The sequence below is a fragment of the Balaenoptera borealis genome (genome assembly GCF_965194805.1).
Source record: "Balaenoptera borealis genome assembly, chromosome: 4".
NCBI lineage: Eukaryota > Metazoa > Chordata > Mammalia > Artiodactyla > Balaenopteridae > Balaenoptera > Balaenoptera borealis.
The window spans coordinates 105535030-105560725 of record NC_138861.1 but is presented as its reverse complement, the minus strand read 5'-3'; the positions used below and the strand labels follow the sequence as shown (position 1 = coordinate 105560725).

At 32.7% G+C, this 25696-nt stretch overlaps 1 protein-coding gene across 23 annotated transcripts in view; it reads right to left on the bottom strand.

Annotated features, from left to right (window-relative positions):
• LCORL (ligand dependent nuclear receptor corepressor like) overlaps positions 1–25696 on the bottom strand; it is a 185035-nt gene that overhangs the window by 14064 nt on the left and 145275 nt on the right. For 9 of the 23 annotated variants that reach the window (XM_082391837.1, XM_082391854.1, XM_082391857.1 and 6 more), the window contains 2 exons: positions 16837–16954; positions 5836–8860 (listed from right to left, as the gene is read on the bottom strand). The exons of 1 other annotated variant lie outside the window; for it this stretch is intronic. In XM_082391837.1, coding sequence (XP_082247963.1) covers positions 5836–8860; positions 16837–16954 — 3143 coding nt within the window. Of the gene's footprint in view, positions 1–5835; positions 8861–11393; positions 15513–16835; positions 16955–20041; positions 20164–25696 lie in introns of those variants that run through there. 13 more of the 23 variants (XR_014244608.1, XM_082391843.1, XM_082391845.1 and 10 more) reach the window with 9 other exon arrangements.

Genomic DNA, 25696 nt, shown 5'->3' with positions numbered 1-25696 from the left:
CAGTATTTCAAACATTATCCACAGAGCTCAATGCCCACCATGCTACTCTTAGATTACCTCTTGATTCATAGAAAATAGACTCTACTATCCTCAATAGTCTGCCCATAAACTTATAAACTGCTTTGCATCCTCATATATTATTCCCACTATTCTCATGTTTTAAGAGAGAAATGACTCTTCTGGCCAAAACCAATCTCTCTAATGATGCCCCAAGATATCCCATAATCAAGTCAGGGGCTTCACTCCATTTCTCCTACTTGCCATCTCATTTTTCTATCTTCAATCTGTTTTTCCACTGGCTTCTTCCCACTGGCATCTAAACATCCTTCAACTGGGCTTCCTCTCACTACTTCCCTATTTTCTCTCCAGTCATAGCCATTTACATTTTTCTGTGCTAATTTTCTTCATTTCCTCTTCCTGCACTTAGTCAATCATAACATTTCTGGCTCTATTAGTCCACCAAAACTGCTCTCTCCCAAATCTCTAAAATAACCTCTTGTGCTATGTTCAATGGAACATTTCAAGGCCTAACTGACCTCTTAATAACATTTTACACTGTTGTTTTTTCCCTTCTTAAAACATATTTCCTTTCACCACGCTCTGCTGGCTTTCCTCTTACCTCCTGACTACTCATCAGTCTCCTTTTACACATATATTTTCCTTTCTCCATATCTTTGGGGCTCTGAGACCCTATGTTCTTCATATTTTACACTGAACAGTCTCTTCCACTCTCATGGCTTCAATTATTTGCTGGCCCCCAAATCTTTATCTCCAGCTCAGACCCCTCTCCTGAGCAAAAAACCCGTATTAACTAATTGCTTCCTAAACATCTTCTCTTGGATACCCCACTAGATACTTCAAATTTCTTATGTCTAAAACTGAAGACCTTGAGTGTTCTCTTATATCTCAGGGAATATTACAATCACCTACCCAGATGTTCAAGCCGAAGACCTGGATGTTATCCTTTATTCCTCTCTTCTCTAAGACAGGTTGATTCTACTTCATGGATCTCTCTCAAATATATCGATTCTTCCCCATTACTGTCACCATTAGGGCTCAAGATATATATATTTTTTTCATTAACTGATGCTGACCTCACAATTTGGGCTATGCTTCCATCAGTAGCTTTCTCTTTTGCCATTTTTCCATCTACCCCTTGCCCCATCCTTAATTCCTATTTTGTGTCTCAGCTATACAAACTAAATTAATCAGTGCTCCAGACAAGCCTGCTCTCTTCTGTCACCCAAATTTTCCCCATGCAATTTGCTTCTGCCTGAAATACTCTCTGGACTTCTAATACTTTGTCATCCTTCAAATTCCAGCTTAAAAGTAGGAATCCTTGCCTAATTCTCTGAACCTGGGTTCAATTTCCCTGTTATGTGCTCTTACAGTCAATCTCTCGCATCACAGCACTCATCTTTCTACCGGAATTGCCTATTCACTATCCTCCATGAGATGATAAGCTCCTTGAGAGTACAAACCATGACTTTCACCATTCTATCCTCTTAAAACATATAATATCCCACTTAAAACATAAAATACACTCTATATATTGAATAAATAAGCGATATAGATCTTGTTTTCTCATTTAGATGGAAAAAGAACTTTTTGAACCTTTTCCAGTGCCTAAGAGCATATTGTAGGCATTCAAAAAGTATTTGTTGAAACAAGAATAGAATAGAATTGCATTTCTTCTTCTTCCTTTCCATGTCTACAGTTGATATATAGCAGTACAAATGTAGTCAAGTATAACTTTTAAAACTTCTGTGTATTAAACTATATCTGGACAGTTAATCTTGAAATGTTTAAAAACAAGACATTCGGGGTAGAAGCAAAACTCTTTATCAACAGAAATATTCCATTAATTCATTATATACCTAGAAAAGTCCTGTTGTTAAAAGTCTATCTCAAATTTCCAGTCACTAAGTACTCTATGAAGAAGAAAAACACATGTAAAACTAATAATGAATTTTAGTGTCATTTCCAAAAAGGCAAAAAGAAGTATGGAATATCAAGAATAATGAGAAGAAAACAACACCTTAAGAAACATTTAGAAATCAGATAATATAACAAATATTGCTATAAATACAACTTTATAAAAATAATGTCCCTGTTGATTGAGTGGAAAAAGAAAGAATGTTAAAAAATAAAGAAGGAAAGTTATCAGTAAAAGATAAGTAGAACTTTAAGCAGAACAGGAACTACTACTAGTAATTTTTAAAATGAGAAAAGGTGAAAAACAACTCTTAATATGATATTAAAAATTTTTTAAATGTCACAAAAGGATTTGAAATTAATTTGAAAAGTAATAATTAGGCATCTTCCATCTTATTTTTCTAGGGTGATCTCATATTTATAGTGAGATGAAGAACCATATTAAAATAAATTTACACTTATACCTTAGAAAGATACAATGGTTAAGAAGCTGGAAGGAACAAAATACAGTTCTGTTGAAAAATGACAATGTAAACTACCTTTAGTATGAAATGAGGATGGTATAAAGAATTAAAAATGAAACACTACACTTTATTCTCCATTCATGGCAGTCTTTTAAAAATATGTGTGAATATTTTTAGGTGAATTATAAGTTCTTTTAAAAAAATAACTATCAGACTTCTTCCCTCTTTTTCCCTGACATACTATTTGTTATAATATTAGTTTTAGTTATCCTTAGGGCAAGAAACAAAGGGCATTACTTTTAGATTTGACTCATCTTTCATAATGGAGACTCTAATTTGACCACCTTTAAAATTTTAATCACTGAATGTTAGATAGTTAAAATTTTTAAATCACTACGTTAGATATACTGAAATAGGTATTATAAAGTTATTCAGTTAAGTAATTGAATTTGGGGGGTCATAATAATCTTTTAACCTATTAAAACTTGAGTTTAATTACTGCTTTTAATATTTTAATTTAAGACCTGAGAGTGTTTTTTTAGCTTTTAAAGAAGTTTTTTAAAAAGGTAACAAAAATAAAGCCGCCAATACCTTCTGGACCCCACAAAAGACTCCCTTAAAATACACAATGTTAACAATGCAACCATATGATAAAATATCCTTAAATTTCCAAATGTAACCCGGCACTCTTTCACGTCAGGGGAGTAATCAACAAGCACTACCACACTCTTACTTATCCTAAATTGTCTAGCACCTATCAATAAGCAGAGCTTGAACTCGCTATGATGGCAACGACAGTGTTTACACCCAATTTTTGCTAGGTTCTAGGGGTAACAGTCTCCCTGAGGCACCAATGTCAGGTCAGTATAACTGAGTAAAGTCCATAATTACTTGGTAAAGTAATTTCAGTTTGCATTCTGAATTTAGCATTACCTTAAAATTACCAGTATACGACTTTCTCCCTTGCTAGGCTATGGATTACCTCCGTAAAGAAATCCTTTATATCCATGGAATCTAGTTCAATGTCAGATATGAAAAAACTATTCAACAAGTTGCTGATTTATTGGAAAAAAAATCTTGTTCCTTGACACTCTTTAAATAAATAAAATCTTAAAGTGGTTCCCAAAGTAGTACCAAAGGGCCTAACAACTTAATGGTGAATGTGAGACTGATACCCTAGGATTGTTACATGTTATAGTCTTTATCAATTTAGCCATGAGATAGTTTTTACTTCCTTCCAGATGGTCTCAAATCAAGACAATAAATATATATTAGCCTGTAGTGTAGTAGTTAATTTTTAGATAGTTACTTGGGCATATTTATTTGTCAAACCGTTTTTCTATATTTTATATTAGAACTATTAGATGCAAAAGCAGGTAATGTTCACATTAATATTTTTAGAAGCTTTCTATGTCTCAAATATACTTTAATTTGCTTGAAATCCTGGACACATTTAGATGTGGGGAAGTGCACTGGGACATTGAGCAGCACCTAATTTCATGAGTTTCATACTAGGTGCCAAGAAATTAGATTGTCCAAATATTTTGGAAATAAAACTAAATCAGCTGTTCTTTTTCTCCCCATTATCTCATACTTTACTCAAGGCACCTACAATGAAACTTTAAAATTAAGGAGAGAAAAACTTACCTAGTTGGGATTTTGAATAATAGTTTGCCATTTGTCCACTGTTGCAAGACTGCCGTTTATGTCTTTTTGTTGACATTTCTGTGGTCTTCCATGGTGGTCTTTTTCTTTTGTTCAATTTGCTAAGAACTTCAGAATTATCAGAAGGATTCTTGTCATAGTTAACACATTTATTTAATTTACTATTGTCAAGTTGGCTAGGAAATTTATTGCTTGAAGGACTATTTGCTTTAGCATTTTCTATTTCTTTAGATTGCTTTTTAAAAGAATTTTGCCTAGCAGAATGGGATCTTAAGGTAATGTGCTTTGAGTCTTCTATGTGAGTTTGATGATTACTTCCACTGTTAACAGATTCAGGAGGGTAAATGATTGTATTTAACTTAAAAGTATTTCTGTGTTCAAGATAGTTGATCTTCCTCAAAAATATTCTACAATCTTTTAAGGTTTTTGACCTCCAATTATTTGGACATACATTTCCTAGTCTTGGGCCCTTTTCAAAATCTTTTTGGCTGCAGTTTGTTCCATTCTCCTTTGCTTCTGACTTAAATTTATTCTCTAAACTACCATGTGTTTTGAAGTCAGACATTGCCACCCTCTGTTGCAAAAAGTCATCCCTGACCTTAGGCGGCAAAATCAACTGATTATCTACAGTGTTTTTTCCTTGGCGTGGGATGTCAGCATTTGTTCCTCCCTCAGTCTTACTCAAAAATTGGTTCTGGCAAAAAAATCTTAAGTTCCTCCTTTTAGAGATCCAAGCACCTGTTCCACGGCTGTGCAGCTTTCCCTCTCTTCTCCACCTTTCATGTCGCAACCTCTTAAACTCAGTTCTTTTTAACCTAGTTAGTGTTAAATTACTTTTCACATTTAAGAGTGGAGAGCTAACCATTTTATGCAGTATATGCAACTTCCCTGCTGATTTTGAAGGAGAAGATAGTGCAAATTTTTTAAAGTGCTTTCTGAAGGGGCTGGTATTAAAATCAGAATATTTGGTCCCTAATTTAATTCCTCTGGTATTTATTACTTCCAAAGGGTTTCGTGCATTTGCTTTTCTAACTAGTGAAAGAGACTGTGTTTCTGTTGTTTGCATAAACCAGGTACAGAGTTCATTCAAATCATACTTTTTCCGAAAAAGCATTTTTACAGGTGAAACTTCAAGTTCTAAAAAACAGGTGTCCAAAGGGCTTGCTATTTTGAAGTTATCATTTTCAATGTGTTCTCTTTTTTTATGAACACAATTTTCAGCTTCATCTCCACTCACGGGCAACCAAGCATTTGTTATTTGCTCAAATCTATTGTTTAATTCCTCTAATAAGGAATCGTTTGAAGTAGAAGCAGCCCACCACCTGAGCAAAGGGTTTGATGAAATTATAGGGTCCAAGGATACTTCAGAAATGGGTATTAACTTATCTTCCAAACGCTTTTTTGCATTCCTTGAATTTCTAGCTCCTGGTGTACCTTTGGAAGCTATTTTAATCCTTGACTGCTTATGTTTGTCCTTCTGACATTTACCTTTCTGCAAATGGAGTTTACATGATTTATGGAGCAGAGCATTTCTATAAATAAGTGAACCAGAAGATGCTAATGAATGTAAGAAATGCAGAGATGGTTTTCGATCCCTAATAGAATGTCTCAAAGGTATAGTAGCAACCATACTTTTTGATCCATTCTTAAATTCGTCAGCTTCAGTGTGCCTTGTATCCACGGTGCACTGGTGATCATATTTTACTTCAGGCAGATTTTTTTCTAATATATTCTCTTGTTCTAAAGGAGGTAAGCAGCTGCTAATACTTACTTCTCTCTCCTGAGGTGAAATTCTATTAATAGTCACAGATATGCCAGAGATTTTCACTTTTGCGGGTCTACCAGGCTTCCTAATTATTGCCAAAGACTTCTGATTTGGTCGAATAATGTTCTTGGAAGGTTGAGGTATCACAGACTTGTTCTTGATAGGTCTAACATATTCAAAGCCAGACCCCAAGGTCTCAGTTTCAGTAGTCAGACTTGAAATAGCACTTATTCTTTCACCCGAGTCTATTTCATATTCTCTAATATTTCTGAGACTATTATATTCTGTTGGAAAATCAGCAATGTTATTACTTAAAGACATACCATTGCTTATGCTTACACTTCCTTCAGAAACATGCCTTTTAGTTCTTCTTGACCTTCCATAAATAACAGTTACTATAATACTCTTTTTATATATACCTTCTTTTACTTCTGATATGAGAGATTCTGGGCTTTTCTTTTCAGCACTAAAGGACTGATTTTGGCAAATGGTGATGTCCGTTTGGTCAGTTTTAGGTTTTGGTGGTCTTCCAATTGGTCGCTTAATCTGTTTCACAACCTGGGGACCTATTTTTTTAGGTCTACCTGGTTTTCTTTTAAAAGATGAATCAATAGCACTGCTTGAATATTCCTTAGGTTCCTCTTGTGGCTTATCACTATTCATATCATCTGTAAACACTGCAGAGGATTCTGCAGTTTCTTTTGCACAATTAAATTTGTTTAGTTCTTTTTGGAGACCGTCACTATCATTAAGATTAGAACTACAATTTTCAAAGTTAGCATTTGGGGTATTCTCATTTGTTTCTTTTTTTTTTTCATTTACTTGATGAGTTGGTCGTTTTTCCGAAGGAAGACAGCGATTTGATTCAGAATTACCAACTGAAGTTAAAGTATATTTGACTCCTTCACTGCTTTTAACCTCAGATAAAAACATGAGTTTGATAGGACTAGAATAGTTGGCAAAAGAAGAGCTTTCAATGGCTTCATATTTTGTTGGTACATTTTCAACACTGGAAATCAAGCTACCTGTATTTAAAACAGATGACTTTTTCTGGTTATCAAGCCTTTTGTTATTCAAATCTATTGCAGGTATATGATTGCTTTTAATATTGGGAGATGCCACTATGGATTTTGATAAACTCTGCTCTTTGCATGTCATTCTACTTACAGTAAGAGTCATATTTCTACCAGCATGTTGATCTTTACCATCAATTTCTATCAATTTCTTGGATGCTTTATATCCTTCCGATAATGACTGATTATTCCAAGACTTTTTGGCCATATTTATTGTATCTTCCAAACGTTCCACAACAACTTGTAAATTAGAATTCATTGCAATTTTGTTTAAATTTATATTGTGTGAGCTTTCAATCTGAATATTTTTTACTGGATCTTTTTTTTTTGTAGAGTCAGAAGCTTTTTTGGCCTTAGGGGATTTTTTGAAAATATAATTATTTGTTACATATATAGAATACCACCCTGGAGGTACAATATTTCGTTTAGTTCTGCTCAAAAGTCCAGGGACATCACTTTTCAAAGGAGTTTGAATATTCTCTAATTTTGGATTCTCTTTATGATTTTGCAAAAAATTTTTTCCAGCCACAGATTTCTCCTGTGATCTTCTTATGCTCCTTTTCTCAGAAGTTGTTTTAAAGCTTTCTGAAAATGCATCAAAAGCCAAGTTAGTTTCTAAATTAAGAGGTAGTTGCAATGATTGTAATCCATAATCTGGTGAAAATGTTTCTGCATGATGATTATCTTGAAGGCTTTTAGAATTTTGTAAAGAAGGCCCTTGGCAATGATAGAATTCTTCTTTGTCCGCTGAAAATAGTTCATCACAGCACATAAATTTCCTTGGATTTTTTTCAGTGTATTTTTTTCTTATAAAGTTATCATCAAGACTAGCAAGTTCTCTTTTTATCTGTAAAGACTGCCTTCTAAATATGGGTGAATCAGGAGAGTTGCGCATTGCAAGTAAGGTTTCTTGACGCTTTCGAAATCTTGTCTGAATAATTTTATTTTCTACCTTTTTATCATGTTGACTCAGTAATTCCATAAAACTGTAATCACTGGCCTTTGCATTATGTAAGAGAGAGGTTATTAAATCTCTCAATTTTAAATCATTATCTCTATTACAATCACTGCTAGATAATTTTATAAGGTTTGTCATATCTATCGTTTCTATTGATTTTAACTTTTCATTGATACGATCCATTAAATCTTGAAAAATTACAGTAGTTTCACCTTCTTCTTGATTTGTAGTACAATTATTGCTGTCTTCCAAGAGCAAACAATCAGAGTTACTGGATTTTTTAGTTTTATGCATTTTACCTTCATGATCATCTTTGTCACTGCTTATTTCTGCTGGTGTCAGAGATGGAGGCTGGTTAATGTTTGTTTCAAGTATGTTATTTTCTAAGGCTGAAAGCTCTGAGATGACATCTTTCAATTTTTCAAATCCTTCAGTCTGTACAGGTGATAATGGTGGGGGTGAGGGACTTCGAGATCTACAAACGTCTTTAAGACTTACTGAAACATCACATATTTCCCTTGATGAAAGAGGAGTCTGAAAGGCTGATTTTGTGGAATGAATGTTTGGTAACAGTCCAGAACAACACCTGTGAGAATTATAACTGTTTGCAATTCCTCTATTCACTACTGTCTTAATGTGTTCAATAGTTACAGTTTGGCAAGATAAACAATGTATATCTTTAATACAGACTGGCAGAGGCACAAAACCAGGGCTTTGTCTTTCATTGTGTAAATACCCTCTTTCTGCCAGCCTATATTCACAACTACAGAATAGCCCATCTAAATCATCTTCAATAAGGGGATTTTGAGATTCTGAAGACACAGAATATGATGTATTACAACAGCAAAGAGAAGCAGCATTCTGCTCTTGGACTAGAAATTTCAACATAGCCAAAACTTGTTGCTGGTGATGTATGCACAAAGATTCCAAAACTTTGCTTAATGCTGATTTTCCTTTTTCCATTTTAGTAGCTTCCTCTGATTTTGCATCAACAGTTGAACTAAAAATAAAAATCAAACAAAAAATGAATTACAGCAAAAATACTAATATCGTAAGGAATTTTAATTTTAACAGAGTTTGTACAAAAGATATTTTGGTATTGCTGGACTGCTAACTCCTATGGAGAGCTGCAATAGTGACATCTTCATTATTGTTTAGCAAAAATAAAATGAAGCACTGGTGATAATTAATTTCCTATGACAAAATATGAGTCAAAGCAAAGCCCTATTTTTTGTGATATAAAAGCTGCTGTTGATGATAGATATGATTATATTTAGAGATTGCTAATGTTTAGTGCTTTGGATATATTAAGAATATTTAATGTAAAGTGCTTCAGAAGGAGTTAAAATTTTTGTAAAGTTGACATTTTATAAATTATTTTGATGGTTATCAGTCCATATTAGTACAAATAAGAAAAATAAGATGTAGGAGAAAATCTTTCTTATCTTTATTTAAAATAGATATTTTTCAAGGTAGTGGAAATAAAATTATGAATAAAAAAGTTTTGCATAGTCACAATTAAGGGATTTAGATTTCATATAAATAACAGAATGTCTTTTCTAAGATTAAACTGCAGGCCTTTTAACCTAATAAGAAAATAAAAATTGAAGCTATTTAAAAATGAAATCTACTTTTAATTGATTTTAGATACTAAATTAATTACATCAAAACTAAAGGCATTACTTACCTAATTATTTAATTTCAAATGCTGGAAAATGTCCCACTGCAAAAACTAACATACATCTAATGTTAACTAAAACCCAGGATTACTTAGCAACCAATGTAGAGGTCTACAAAAGGCTTTTTAATCCAATACCAGCAGCAAGAAGAATAAAAATATATTAAAAGAATTCTGTTTCAGAAAAGTATCTATTTAAATTAAACATATCACCAAACTCTGTACATGAAAATAGGCTCCCACTTGTGATTTCTTATATTTGTTGTTGTTAGTTCCTAACTTATAGAAATTTTATTTAGGGTTGGAGTTGAAATATGCTGATTATGAATTGCTATAGAACATTGTATTTTGTTTAAATAAAGGGTTATTATGTTCATGAATATTAAAAATTAAAGAATTTTTCTTTTAAAACGAAAAGTGAGATTTAAAACATTTTCCTCCCTAAAACTGGCTTACCCTGTTTCACAGATAAGTATGCAATATTTTATCTCCATTTTATAAAAATTACGTTGAGTAACAAAAACAACAAAGCAAATTTTGCAAACTAGATCAAAATTTTTCTAGAAAAAAGGTATCTTTACTAGATTCAACCAATGTTTCACTACTAAAACTAGCATGTGATTTGACATAAAGTAGCTATCAAAGAGATAAGAAATACGAAATTACAGTAAAACTTTTTAAGTCCACTGCCACCTCTAGACAGATGAAGACAGGACATGACCTCAGTATCCTTTCTTTTCTGAAAATAATTTTTTGTAAATGTTTTCATGGTTGGGAGTGTAAAATAATTGAACTGACTCTGAAGACTCACTACTGGATAATTCAAGAAACCTATGTAGAGAACAAAGGCAGGAGTAAATGTTAACTATCAAATAAGAAAATATAAGTGATATTATACTCTTTCTCAGTAAATTAAAAATTATTAATTTTCACATAAGCAAAAGAAAACCCCAAAAGTTCTGATAGACACATTTCCAACAGGTTTCTTTAAAAGTTATGTTATGGCCTATTAAACATATCTGTGACTAAATAAAGAGATTTTACATGTTTCTCAGAAAAATACATTGCACTATATTTTAAAGATTAATATGCTTTCATAACAGTTCCTGAAAGGCTCAAATGATTTTTTTCTGTTAGTAAAGTCTAGAGTAGAAATAATAAAAATTCATGACTAGTGTTAACTATTCTGAAAACCACTGATTTTTATAGCTCTCTTTTGACTTTCCAAGGAAGTCTATACTTATTATTTTTAATAATGGAACTTCAAAAATCTCAAAAATACCACAGTGGCCAGTAATTTCTATCTAATGCCGTATGAAGAACAGCTTTTAAAAGTTACTAATTAGATATTCAGGTATTAAGATTTTATATATATATATATATATATATATGATATTAGATAACTAAGTTCTCAAATTATAAAACTCCACAATATGCTTATTTGCCTTCAATTTTTTTCTTTTCCATATTTCTTGTATGTTAGAATCTCAAAGAAAAACCTAATATGTAAGTAAATAGTTGAATACACATAAGCCTCCAATCTAGAATTTATTCTCAATTGATTCTAAAATTGTATGTTTCACAGGTCCCTTGTTTTTCATGCTAGAATTTTTTTCTAACCTTTTCCTGTTTGATTTATATATTAAAAACTCTGGTTTTTTTTTGGTAAGTTTCTATCCATTTTGCCATTACAAGTTTTGTTGTTGAAATAGTTGTCTTTGGAGAAAGTTAATTTCTAATATTAATATTAATAAAACTGCTTCCTAGAGTGAATCAAAGAAGCCAGTGTAGTCAGTTTTTTCTTTGCTTTTCTTTTTTTTTCTTTTACTGAATGAGTAAATCAATCACACACCAACAGTGTTGTAAATTTAAGTGCAAAAGCATTGAAGTGCTTTACTACAAATTACAACCTAGAAACACGTTAACTGAACAATTAAAATTCATACAATCAGATTTAGATATATAACAACACAAAGTAGAAACAGAATTACAGTACATTTACAACACAAGACAGATACATGAATTCATTAGAAAATATTGTAATAAATAATTCATGAATTATAGTGCAATTGATTTATGCATAAATATAACTAATTGCCTAACAATCAGTTTATATTAACAAAATCTGTCAAAATCAAGGCAGCCACAGAGTTTTACTAAATTACTGCGACATTGGAAATACTGCAATTAAAAAACAAATACAAGTATTTGTACTGTAAACAACTAAAAAAATCCGTCTCACTAAAGTTAGTATACAATTTAATATAAAATTGTCATTAGCTACCAGAAATGGTTTAAACAACTTTACTGAGCAGTAGTTTTCTAAAAACAGAGGCACTGTTTTTTCTTTTCCTTTTTTTTTTTTTTAAATATAAAATACTTGAGGAACATTCAAATAAGTAGAAAGCACATAAGGGTTGCTTTCACCTTCATTAAAAGTCTGCTGAAACTGGATTTTTCAGAAAATTGTCAGTTAATAAGTAGTAACTGGTAACTAAATTTATAAAGTACTTTGAAAGTTTAACATAAAGAACATCTTAATAGAATCACTGGGGAGAAGGGGAACCCATAAATTTCCCTGCCTTTCCTAGTTTGTATAATCAAAAGTTAACTCAATAATTAGAAACATTTTGTTTCTTTTAAAAGTTATGGGTTGATCATTACCTATAAACTATCAAAAAATATTTAATTTACTATTTCTGACCAAAAATAAATAATACAAGTACTAAAATGCTGCAAATTAACTATAATATTACCTATAAAACTACTGATCACTGTGAAGTCAATAGCAAAATGATCCCTGATTTTATGAATCCTGTAAAGTTTTTGGTCAGGTCATCTTTTAAATGATATAAAAGTGTTCTGTAAGTATCCCTTTACTATAAACTTCTCAATCAATTTATTAATGTAAATATAGTGTGAGGAATAAAAAAGCTCAATACAATATAAATATTATGTAATGCATTCAAGCCCCCAAATTCTTGCAAGTAAAATTCTGTATAAAGAGGTCAATAAAATTGTGTTGAAACATTTACTTTAACTTTGTTTTTCAATGGGGGGGGGAAGGGGAAATATATTAAATAATCCAAGTTCTGGCCCTCACAAAATATGGCTTAATTCTTTAAAAAGAAAGATGACCCTGACATCTGCTGTTTTGCAATCTATTATGTATACTTTCTTAGTGGGAAAAAAAAAGCAAGAGGATTCATACCCTAGTATGCAGGTAACATTAATAGCTGAAGAGGGTTCAGTATGGATCTAAGAGACCAAATAACTACTCGGTTGTGTAGTTTCCCACTCTTCAGTTTCCTTAAAGATATGTAAGCAGTTTTTAAATGTAATAGCTGAAAATTTCTTTAGTATTACATGTATATGTGATTATTAGATACACACAAACACAAGTGTAAAAACACATGTATTTGACAAGGTGCACTTATTTTTTAAATTCAGCTTTAAGTATTCCTTTTGGACTTAGGAAAACTGGGTTAGAAAAAATGATCAGAACCTGAATTTTAATAGAGAAAAGGGGCACTCGAAGAATTTTGAATTTATGAAGCAAATCCCCATTCTTTCTATGGAGGCACATGCTTTATAACATTTTACCACTAAAACTGCATACTTCATAAATCCAACATGGATACTCTGAACCACATTTTGAAACTGCTATATAAAATTACTGGTCTCTCTTATGAGTCTAGTAAAAGTTAAAATGCACTGCCCAGCTTCAAACTACCCAATTAGTAGAGAGTTTACATTACTGAAAGTTCAAAACAGCTTCAGTGTTAAATATCTGTAAATCTATTCAAGACCCTGAACAAACTGCAAATTTGGTTATTAGCAAAATGATAATGTATCGCCCACCAAAATGAAATCTGTAATTCATTTTGATAAACTGAAAATGTTTTGAAATGTCACAGCAGCAAATATATTAAAGTTACACTGAGGTTTTTCAATAGTAGGAGTGTGTCACAATCCTTAAAATTTAAAGTAGTCATAACATCAACTAACCAGCACATTTAAACCAAAATTATCATTCTCAAGCTTTTTCTGTGCACATTATAAACATGCTCTAAGTTGCATTCCAACTTTCTTTTCTAACCTTACACATTAGCTTATTTTTCAAATGAAAAACAAAATTAAATTATTTTAATAATTAAATTTAAATTACTTTTTGTTCTTAGTATTCCATCTTACATTAAAGGACTCTATAGCTGCTGGGGTTAACTATGTGTCAGTTTTTTTTAAAGTATATACCTTATAAACCCCAACTTCCTGCTAAATCAACTATTAAATGATAAATATTAAATTTCATTATACATATCATTTAAGGTTTTCTTTTCTATTCCTGGTGGATGCACTTGAGTGCATTTCATATTTCATAGAATGCACTGTAGTGTACTAATACTGTATATATTAATTTTTATTAGTGTGGAGATAGCTGTCTGTTTAAACTTTGATTGGTTGTTTGATATACTTACAACAAATGTAAGTATGCTATGCAAAAATGTTTACAAACTATTAATATATTTCCATTATAAGATGGTTCAACTGAATGGCTGGAGTGGTCTTCCACCAATAAAAATGTTTCACTTGACAATTACTTGTTTTCCCACAATGCTTTATGCTATTGACTACTAAAGAAAACCTGAATCTTTTTCACCTATTTATACAAGGATTAAATACAAACTATCAGAATTAAGTAAGCAACTATATAGTTCTGTCCACAGTGAAAACCCTGAATAAAACTTTTTTTTCAAAAGGCATGTAAGTGGTTTTTGAACTGTAAAATGTCATGTCTCCTGTCAGAGTGAGCATCTGTAATTCCCACATGTGTGTATACAGACACACAAATACACACTTGTGCACATACACACGCAAACACGCACACACACACGCACACGCACATACACACACGCACATACACACGTTTTCCTAACAAGTAATCTACACAGGCTTGCCGCTGTTTTTGCAGCTGCCAGTCCCTGAATCTGTCACATTATATAACCCAGTGTCTGGTAATCGGAGTTTCTTCTTCGGAGGAGTCTTCAGTGTTCCAGATCTTTCTTTTACCTTGTATTCTAAAGTGCTGTGAGGTACCCCATAAATTCCTTGTGCTTTGGAAACACTCATTTTTCCGCTCATTACCATTGCAATAGCCTCTTCCATTATTTCATGATCATATTGCCGATAACGGCCACGTTTTTTCCTGGGCTGCTTATTATCTTTTCGATCCAACCCATCTTCAGTATTTTCAGAGGTTCCATCAACTGTTCCATTTTTAGAATTAAGACACAAAGGAGAGAGGTCCCCATGTAGAAAATAAGAGTCAACACTTGAGTGAGTTACGGGCCCAGAACATTCTATTTTGTTCTGTTTAGGGAGTATATTTTTCAGTTTTTGGAGAGCTGATCCTTCCAGGACTGGAGAGGTTTTGGAAACTTGATACATAACATCCAGCAGACCAGGACCATCAGGTTGTGGTTTTGAAACAGAACTTACTCGTAGCTGAGGAATTTTTAACTGTACAGTAGGATGTGTTTCATATTGTAGGCTTTCATTTTTTTCTTTAAATTGAGTAACCATTTTCTGTAGAGTTAACTGATGGAGGTAACTGGAAGCTGTTGGGAATTTTAATTCTGAGGTTTCAAGTAGATTGAGTTTACTTTTTTCTGTGCGCTCTGCTTGAGCTCTCGCCCACAAGGCTACTTTTTGCAGCACTGCACAAGTTTCTTTACTGTCTTTATATGAGTAACTATCATTGAAATCTCGAGTTTTGTTTTTAAAAGATGCAGGCTTCCCTGCTGGTAAGGCTTCTAAGTGGAGAAGTAAAGTTTTTTGAGGTATGCCATAAAGTATGCCTGCTTTATTTATGTCCAGTGCTCCAGACTGAATGTCTTTCAAAGCTTTTGAGAGCAAACCATCTGCAAACTCAGCACTTCTTTCCACATAGTCCTCTCTGTTTCTGTGTAGTCTCCTGGATGGATGGAATGAAACGATGGTAAACTGATGCATGAGAGACTCTCACACAGCTATGGAAGGGGAGGGTCCACTCCTTTATTATACTCCTTGCTTAGGTAACATCACTGCTTATGACTCTTTTAAGTCTGTGAGATGTAGTAGTTGCTCCTTATCAAAGCAAACGCTATAGTCCTGGTAGGACAATGTGTCAATCATACGGTGGCCTCAACGGGCAGACCTTCCAAGAACATAAAATCCTAACTCAGTATTTGTAAAAATATTCTCATGATGTTGCTATTCCTCTGACAGGTGCTTGCAGAGCAACACTTATAATTTTTTTACAATTAGAGTTCCATTATATAAAATACCCAAATCCTAAAGGAGTTTTTGTTAGTAGAAAAGTGACGTTACCGCTAAACAAGTAATAAAAGAGTCAACCCCTTTAAAGGAAATTTGTAGCAGCAAGAATATTTCCAAACACAAATACCCCATATTTCCACAAGATTAATTTTTCTCTAGATAAAAACTTAAAATCTGAAACAAGTAGATAAGTTATATTTGGGTAAAATACTTTTAGATTTTATACATGTTATTTCTATTTCAAATGTATCACTGTAACTTTTAAAGTTTCTTAAACAGAAAGCTCACTATACCTCATGACTCAAAAAGCTATTACAGCCTTAGTTGAAACAGATTACACTCTACATCTGAGATTTAAATGTTACTAAAAAGCTTCCTATGCAGTTTGTTAATGGGAAGATGCAAAAGTTACCAAAAAAAAAAAAATCCAAAAATCCAACAGAACAGCATTTCACTATTAACTATTTAATTAATTTAACAACAGCTTTTAAAGCATGAAAGGATTTTTTGTGGTGATTACTAGGTAAAGTAGTCTGCCACCACACCTAGAACACAATGAAAAAAATCTAAACACTGTTAAGTTAGTTATAAGAATTAGTAAGTAAAGTACTTTTAAAACTGGTTGATTGTTTAAAAAAATTAAATAGTGAAATTACATATTTTCCTTAAAATTGCCTCCTAAATATTGAATTTAAAATTCTCTTTACTCGTCCTGCTTCTTAGTTTGTATTCTATGATTAATTTGGTAGTTCATTTTAGTAACATGAACTAAAGTTTGGTGATTGTTCTGATAACTTTTCTTTAACAGAAAGAATAAAAAAGAAAGAGAAAGGACAAATGAAAGATATGAGAGACACACACTTATGAGTGACAAAAATTCTGGAAGAAAACTATATATGTCAATCTATTCAGAGTAGTATTAAGAGTTCTCTCCATAATTTTATATTAATATTAAATTATATTTCCTAGATATTGCTTACCCAGCCATTGAATTTTCAGAAGAAGGATCACATATGGATGACTCTTCAGATTTTATGCTGGTTTTCTTTGTAGAGAGATCTAACACTCCATCCCCTATAATTTTTGCAAGAGAAAAAACTTTATATTTGTGACAGGTAATCCTTAACATTTTAACATTTCATATTTTGATGATCTACTAATTCATGACCTAAAAATTAACACTTGTATCTGACACATGGCCATCACCAACTCGTCTTGTGGTTTTAGCAACAATACATGACTGGGAAGGCACTACATAGGAAAAAAGAACAGAGAAGGAGCTGGCACTGCCAAGTGATATGAAGAAACAAAGAGACTAGATATAAAATGTTTAAAATCCACCCTTGGTCACCTTTTCCACTGTTCTGCAGTGAACAGCCATTGACTGCTCATTCAACAGAAACATGACTGCTTCCTATTCAAGGCTGCCCAGATGATGCTTTGGGAAAGTAGGAATAATGTACGCTGAACAAAACAGAAAGCATAGAAAATATGATGATGAATAAGAGAGCGATACTTAGCATTTACTAGGACTAGTAATATGTGGGACACATACTTTAGGTAATCTGTGACTCTATGTACAACCAATCTAGTTTTTAGAACTCAGCATAAAATTTTCCTGTTTTAAATAACTGAAATGTACAACGGTTGAATCACTGCCTATGTAATGTATTGCGGTTATATCTGTGATTGGATGAAGACACAACAATATAACATTTTAGGAAAAATAAACTGTTAGAAAACAACTGCCTATGTATTTGTTACTAAAATGTAGTTATTTTTATTACTATTATAATGTTGAATTTACAAAGATGAAGCTTCAATGATTCAGATATGTTGTTAATCTGATAAACTTCAAAATCAAAAAGAATAAAAATAAACTATGAATTTAAAACACAGCAATACATACTGGGAATATGTCTACGGATAGCTAAAAAATTGAAAATTAAAGCTACAAGAAATAATTTTAAGAAAACCCATGTTTAAAAAATATACTAAAAAATTCAACTAGGTTTAAAAATAATTTAATTATGTGCAAAGCACTGTTTTAGGAACTTGGAGACCAGCAGTAAAAAAAAGGTATACAAAGTACCTATCCTCACGGTGCTTGTTATCTAGTTAGATAATTCATACACCACCACCACTGACAACAACCATATTTCAGGTTGATGATCAGTGCTACTTAGGAAAAATAAAGCAGAGTGAGCTGATAAGAGTAATGAGGGTAGGACTAAGGCAGCTGCTATTTTATCAGGTATTATCAGTAAAGGCCTCTTGGACTTGAACAGAGTCCTGAACAAAGTGACGGTACCAACCAAGCAGATTATCTTGGGGAAAGCTTGTAGAAGGGTCAGTTTGTGCAAAGGCTATGATATGGAATCATATCTGGAATGTTTAAGGAACAGCAAAGAGGCCAGGGTGACTAGCGTGGAGTAAGCAGACTGCGAGAGATGAAATCAGAAATCAGGCAGGTCACACAGGGCCTTGTAGGCCATGGTAAGAAATTTTATTTTGAAAGACAAGAAACCACTGGAGGATTGTAAGCATAAATCTGGCACAATTTTAATTTATGTTTTTAAAGGATCAATCTGCCGTGGGGAGAATGGACTGCAAGGGGCTAAGGGGGGAACAGGGACACCTGTTGGGAAAGTGCTATGCTATTTCTCACCTCTAGGCTTTCACACTTTCAATTAGTTTCCTCTGCCTAGAAGTCTCTTAATCCTCTCCTTCTATCCCCACACTCATCCTAATAGTCACCAAATCTTACTCATCATTCAGTCATTCATGACACAACTTGAACTTGGTTGTCATTATTCTAGGTTCCTATACTTGCAACACTTACCTAGAGTATTTAGCATTTAGCAGGCTATATTCTAGTTGCTTATTGACTTACTAGTGTTATCCACCAGACTATAAGCTATGTGAAGGCAGAGATCATGTCTATTTTATTTACTGATGTATCCCCACTGCCTACAATAGTGGCTGGCACATAATAAGTGTTCAGTAAATATTTGCTGAAAAGAATTGAGAGGAACTGGAAGGAATTCAGTTATTGCTAGAGGCTAGAATGCCTAGATTGAAAGGGTAAAAAGGGAGACTGGACAAATAAAGTACATGGTACATAACTACCTTAAAAAATTATTAAATGAAGTATCTTGCCCCAGTTTATCCATCCAGCCCAATCTTAGGCTTAGTCAACAACCCATCTCAACCATCACACTTCCTGTGCATCTAAACCACTTGCAGTTCCTCAAACATGCTATGTGGTGTCAGGTCTCTCAAACTGCAGGGCATGGTTCCCTCTGCCTAGAATGCTCTTTCCACTTTTCAACTTGCCAAACGCCTCATCTTTAAAGATCCAGATCCCCCCAAGTAGAATCTTAGTGTTCACCTTGTCAACAGCATCCTATAACACTTACGACACTCTCATGCAATTCTTGATTTACGTATCTTTTTCTTCCATGAGACTGAATTCCTGAAGGTCAGGAATCCTGACTTACTCATTTGTATTTCATAAACAAAAGTAGAGTGCTATAACCTACTAAAATAGAGAAATGAATGTTGTCTTCTCCTTTACTATCTCATTTCTCTTCTTCAGCACTTAAAATTTTACTATTTTAAGGTCTTATAAGACCATCTTCAAAAGTCATTACTACCTAGTCCATATTCAGATTTATCACTGAATTCACTCGTTTTGATTCTGCTCGTTTTATGTAGTTTATAGCATGTAAAATACACTCTTCGTAAGTGTGTTATTCCTTGCCAATGTTACAGAATAAATTAATGAATTTCTCCAGTTCTAAATTTTAGACTTTTGATATGGTCGATTTCAGGTTAACTACTCCACAAACCATAAATAAGGAGGTGCAGAGAACTCCTTCTCTCTCTCCTTTACATTAACTATGCAAACTAGGCTGTAGCTCCCTAGCTAGGACAGTAAAGGTATTCTTGTCCTTTTTGGACCACTCCTTGATTGATGGTTTGATAGCTAATTTCAGTCTTGAGGATGAGCTAGACTTAAGCCCTGTTCCATCTTTAAGAGAACTACCCAAATCAGGCCTATATTCCTGATTCTTCTTCTTTAGGAACTCTAAACAGTGGCCCAGGTGAGAAATGCTTTTATCTTTTTTCCATAACCCATTCTCCATACCTAGGCTGCCCATGTTATCTACAAAAAAATCTCACTTTTTGTTAGTGGTTTTGTCACCTATATTAAAGTATTTTGCTGGTATCATGATTCCTTTTTCCATCATAAAGGCTGTGGCTCAAGAGCTAGAAAAATCATAAACAGTAACCCCTAGGATTATCTGAAATAGAAAAAACAAAAACAGTAAGAGAAGGGGAGAAATAGCTTGGGAACTAGGATTAAGAAAAAGAAAAAATCAGAAATGGCAAAAAAGGGCATTTTCTTGCCCCTGTTGCTGATTTGCATCTATCAGCATCACCTCTTCACAATGGAGATATCACATCATAACTAGATTGTTTTGTGTGTATACATTTTCAAAGTACTAATAATTAACTTGATGGATAAAAAGTAAGCACTTATCATGCTTAATGCTTCAGGGCAACAGAAAAATAAGTAGAAGACAGAAGGAGAGACTGAAATTTATTTACCATTCACCTATTGGTAGGTACTTAGGCTGTTTTAGTTTTTCACTATTACAAACAATTCTGAAGCGAAAAGCCTTCTAAATGTTTTCTTGTGTTCACGTATAAGAATTTTTCTACTGCACACCTAGGAGTGTAAGTGCTGGACAGAAGGGTATACATTTTGAACTTCTGTAGATATTACTAAAATTTTTTTCCATAACCTTGACAACACTTGGTGTTGTTGAGATTTTTAATTTTTGCTAATCCAATGAGTAAGAAGAGCAAGTTGCAGGAGTAAATGAACATGAATGCATTTGGTATGCATTTATGTGACTCTCTAAAGCACATAAAACTATTTTGCTTAGAGATGCATAAATAGGTATTGTCAGAGGTTGCTTTCAAGGATAAACAAAAGGATGTGATAGTTCCTCGAGAGAAAACATATTAGAAGCAAATATGATCAAATAACACATTTATTAGTTCTGGGTGACAGGAACATGATTATTACACTGCATTTTATTGTCTATAAGAAAATTTTCCAAATAATAAAAACAGATTGTTTCCATTTACTGGTTGTGGACCGAGCATTAACAACACGATTTAATTATTTCTCAGCAAACACTAGTGCAAAAGGTATAGAATTAAAGAGAGGCTTATGTAATCTACCAACAAGGTCAGGTAATTGTCTACATGACACTACCAGATAACTTTAAAAATGGACTGGTGTTTGGAAAATTGAAACCATGACCAAATTAAGCAATTTCTTGAGTATCAACATTTTATTGGGTTAATTTTTTTTAGAATTTGCATTCCAAAACCAAGATTTGGATTTCTGTTTACAAATTATTCTCAGCTCTGTATTCTCCTGCAAATTCCTGATGAAGAATCTATTAAAAGCAGACAAATACAACCCTCATAATACAGAATTGTCTTTCACTCCTCCAAGGACACCATTCTTTCTCATCTCTTACCTGCCTCTGTCCATTCTTCAAAGTATGCTCTATGCTCTCTTGGCCTGGCTAACTTTAACACATCCTTCCGGATCATCCCCTCAAAGGTTTTCCTAATTTTTCCCCAGCCTTCTTTCATATTCCCATAGCACCCTTCGTATTCTTCTATACTGTATTTATGACGTGTTATTACAATCTGCCTAGTTTAGCACCTGAAGCCCAATAGTACTGTGGGGATTTAGTAACTATGTTTAGAATCTATTTACGATTTATATCTAATTAAGTATACTTACTTAGCTGATTTTCTCACAAGACTCACTTTTAAGCAAGGGCCTGGAAGCAATAGTACCTCAATAAAGACCAATTCACTGACTCATCAATGACTTGCTCAATTCTGTCACACCAATCCTAAGCATACAGCACTGCATACAGCAGACCCTGACTGACAAAATAATCATGAAATCAATGAACTTTGTTCAGCTAGTCAGAAAATGGCAGCACAGTCAAAAAGTTGATATCTATATGGGAGAGAAGTTAGCTTCACACAAAGAGAAACTCCAGTTCAGTTAAAGAGGCTGAGAATGATTTTTAATCATCAATTTCTATATTCGTTAGGCTCTAATAATAATAGATTTTTCTTTAGAAATGTCAAATTGATGATCACTAACCACTAAATTAAATATGAATATTAAATATATTAAAAACATATTTATTAACTCCTCACAATATTATTGATCTCCGGTTGCTTTACAAGACAAATTCATCAAGCTCAGTCCATACCTGAGTATGAACATGAGTTAAAAGACCTTCAAAAACACATTACCTATCATCAATATTAAAGATGTAAATATCAATAAGATTCAGTACATGAAGGCAAGTGAATTTTAATGACAAAATATCACATACATTTTGTTGTTTGGACAAGGGGAAAATATTCCAAATTAAATTTCATAATAACACTAATCACTAGCAATAAAACTTTCATCCAAATCAATGCAATGTAACATTTCATGATGTTTGAGGCAAACCTATGTTAATAGTTTTGGTAAATACCTTAATACTATTTCTACTTTATGTCTTTGATCACCTCTTATCTCTCTCCTTAAATGGGTCTTCCTGTCTTTCTTTTAGCCCCTCAATGTATTGTTCTAGTCAGCCTTCAGCTCTTGTTTTTCCCTACTGTACTCTCTAGGAGATTCGCCTGATTTCAAATATTAATCATTTATATTTAACTGATTTCTAGAAAACAGAGCTTATATAAAAATCTAAATATATAAAACCATAACATTTTTATAGTGTGCAGAACACCACTCTAAGAGCATTATATGTCTTAACCCCACTTATGGCTCACACAACCCAATATATAAATAGGTTTTATTTCTTTGCAATTTTTAATGATAAAACTGAAAGCAAAAGAGGTTTTAATTATCTTGCCCAAGATAACTGTAAGTAGTGATATGCCATTCAAACTCAGGCAGTTATTCCAGACTCTGTATTCAACTACAATTCTAATCTGTGTAATGTTTTAAAAAGTCAAGTTACAATGTTGGTAATGACGCAATAAATTTGCCACCATCACACATTACCAGTTTAGGAACAAATGCTCTTCTAAATAATCTAGTAATATGCTATCAAAAATCTTAAAAATGTTCACACTCCTCTAGGCATCTGTCTTAAGAAAATAGTATTTAACATTTAAGTGGTTTTATATACAAAGATATACCAAAGATTTCAGTATTACTGATAAGCACAAATATATATAAAATACACACTTAATATAATCTCGCTAATTTTCTGCTTTCCCCAAGTTTGCCATAATGAGCATATATTCATGAAGAAACCCCACAAACTTAATAACAAAATAATACCAAAGTGTAAAAGCAATCACTTGGGTTTATCCAAATTTTATTTTAAAATTGTTTTTGTTACTTGTTTAACCATTGAGTTAAAGTTTCAGGGTCATGGAGGAAATAATATCAGAGTAACACATCAATTAAGCTTTAACATTGGTTCTTCCTTCCTTCATTTGCCTTCCTCTGCACATCAAACACTTTTTTAAAAGGGAAGAGTTATTGCTTTCTTGATGTGTTTTTATTTAGTGCATACATAGCTGAAATCCCATAGAATTCACTCACCTACTATTTACTAATAATGACAAGGGACAAAATAAATCAGAGTGAAGTTCTTATAGTAAATTTAGGATGTAAAAATTAATAATACTAAATTTAATTAGGAAATATTACTGGTAAAATTAAACAAGGTTTCAGCACTTCCACCATATGCCATTTTAGAATTTCATTGCAGTTCTTTTTTTCTTTCTTCAGTTATTCCTACAAATACTGAACTAAAGCAAAGTTTCAAAAGGCTTCAAGTCAATACCTTGAAAAATATTTTTAAAAACACACTCTTTTTTATCCCATGTATTATACTGTGTATTCTGTAAGTTTAAGTTTCAACCAAACATTTAAAATGTGGGATGTATACTTATTACAACATCATATTGGAAGACTTTAGATTTGCTAGCCCTTAACATGCTCAGCTAAAAGTGATTTATGAGTTTTAAACATCTTTTTATTGAAATATAACATTCATAGCAAGAATGAAGCTAACTACACAATTTAATGAATTTTCACAAACTGAACATTTCGATGTAAACAGCACCTGGATCACCACCATCAACCCAGAAGCCCCCCATCATATCTCCTCTGGTCACTAACTTACACCTACCTCCACTATCTTCACTTCTAACAGCTTTATGCATGTTGTTTTATGCAGCAATTTCACTTCTAGGAATATGTCCTAAGGTGAAAATTAAGACTGACTGCAAAATCTCAGCTCAAGCATGTTCACTTATATATCTGAAGATACAGAATTAAATATAATGTGATCCTTCCAGAAAATTGAATACTACTCAGCTAAGCAGATCAATTTAAGTATTAAAATGGATCTGCAGAAAAACAGTAACATATGGATGTTTAAAAATATTTTAAAAATACAACTTATAGAGGATTATATAATGAATGATTTGTGGGAATGAGCTCTGGGAAGAGAGAGTGAGACTGCGTAAGTGTGTGTGTTGAGTATGTTTTTCCAGAAAATGATTTGGAAGGATTGAAAGCCGAAGCAGTTACTTCTGGGTGGATAAATAAAAGATCAGTGCATAGCTTTACAGTTCATTCATTTGATTAATATTTATTGCATGGTTATAATATGCCAGTCATTTTTCTAAACGGCACAAAGGAAACAGTAGGGAGCAAAACAGAAAATGTTCCTGCTCTCATGTAATTTACATTCTAGTAGAACAAAGAAAAGTCAATAAAATATTAATTTCACAAGGTGGTAAGGCCTTACAATGAAAATAAAACATAGTGACAGAACAGAATAATAACAATGGCAGGTGAGAAGAGGTTACTATGTTGGAATAAATGATCAGTTAAAGCCTCTGGGAAGATGACTTGCTCTTTCTTAAAAAAGAAATTTAATTGAGATACCTTTCAAAAATATAGAATGATTCCTTCTATCCACTCTTCAGTTTATACAATTACCTAAATTTTTGCTACACTTGCTCTATTTATCTCTATCTACTTAAGTATTTTAAAGTTAATTCCAGCTGTCACATCATTTCTATATTCTTATGCATCTTTAAACATATGAACATTTTTATACATAACTATAAAAATTCCTTGTTATCACCTAATACTTAGTTTGTACTGAATTTCCTCTAGTGAGTCCAAAATGTCTTTTTACAGTTTGTATGTTCAAATTAGGAGCTAATTTGTCTGTGTTGTTCTTGATGGCTATGTCTCTTAAAATTTATAGCAGCCCTTTCCCTCATTGTTTAAAATAATGACACTGACTTTGAAGAGGCCAGGTCATCAGTTCTACTAGAGAATGTCTTACATTATGGTTTGTTCTTTTTACTCTCCTATGGTGTCGTTTACTTTGCTCTGAAGCAAATGGTTCTCAAACTTTTGGTTCTCAACGATCTCTTCACTCTTAAAAATTACTGTGGACCTCAAAGAACTTTTGTTTAGGTGAGTTATAATATTTACCATATTATAAATTAAACTAATTAAAAACTTTAAATATTTGTAATTGATAACTCTATAAATGTTAATGTTTATAAAAACATTTTAATGAAAAATAACATTGTCAAAATAAAGTGAGAACTTTAAAAAATAATTTTGCAAATCTTTTAAATGCCTAGCTTCTATTAAGCTTCTTGTTTAATAGGAGACAGCTGGATTCTCATATATGCTTCTGTATTCAATGTGTTCAGAAATCATACTTCAGCCTCTGA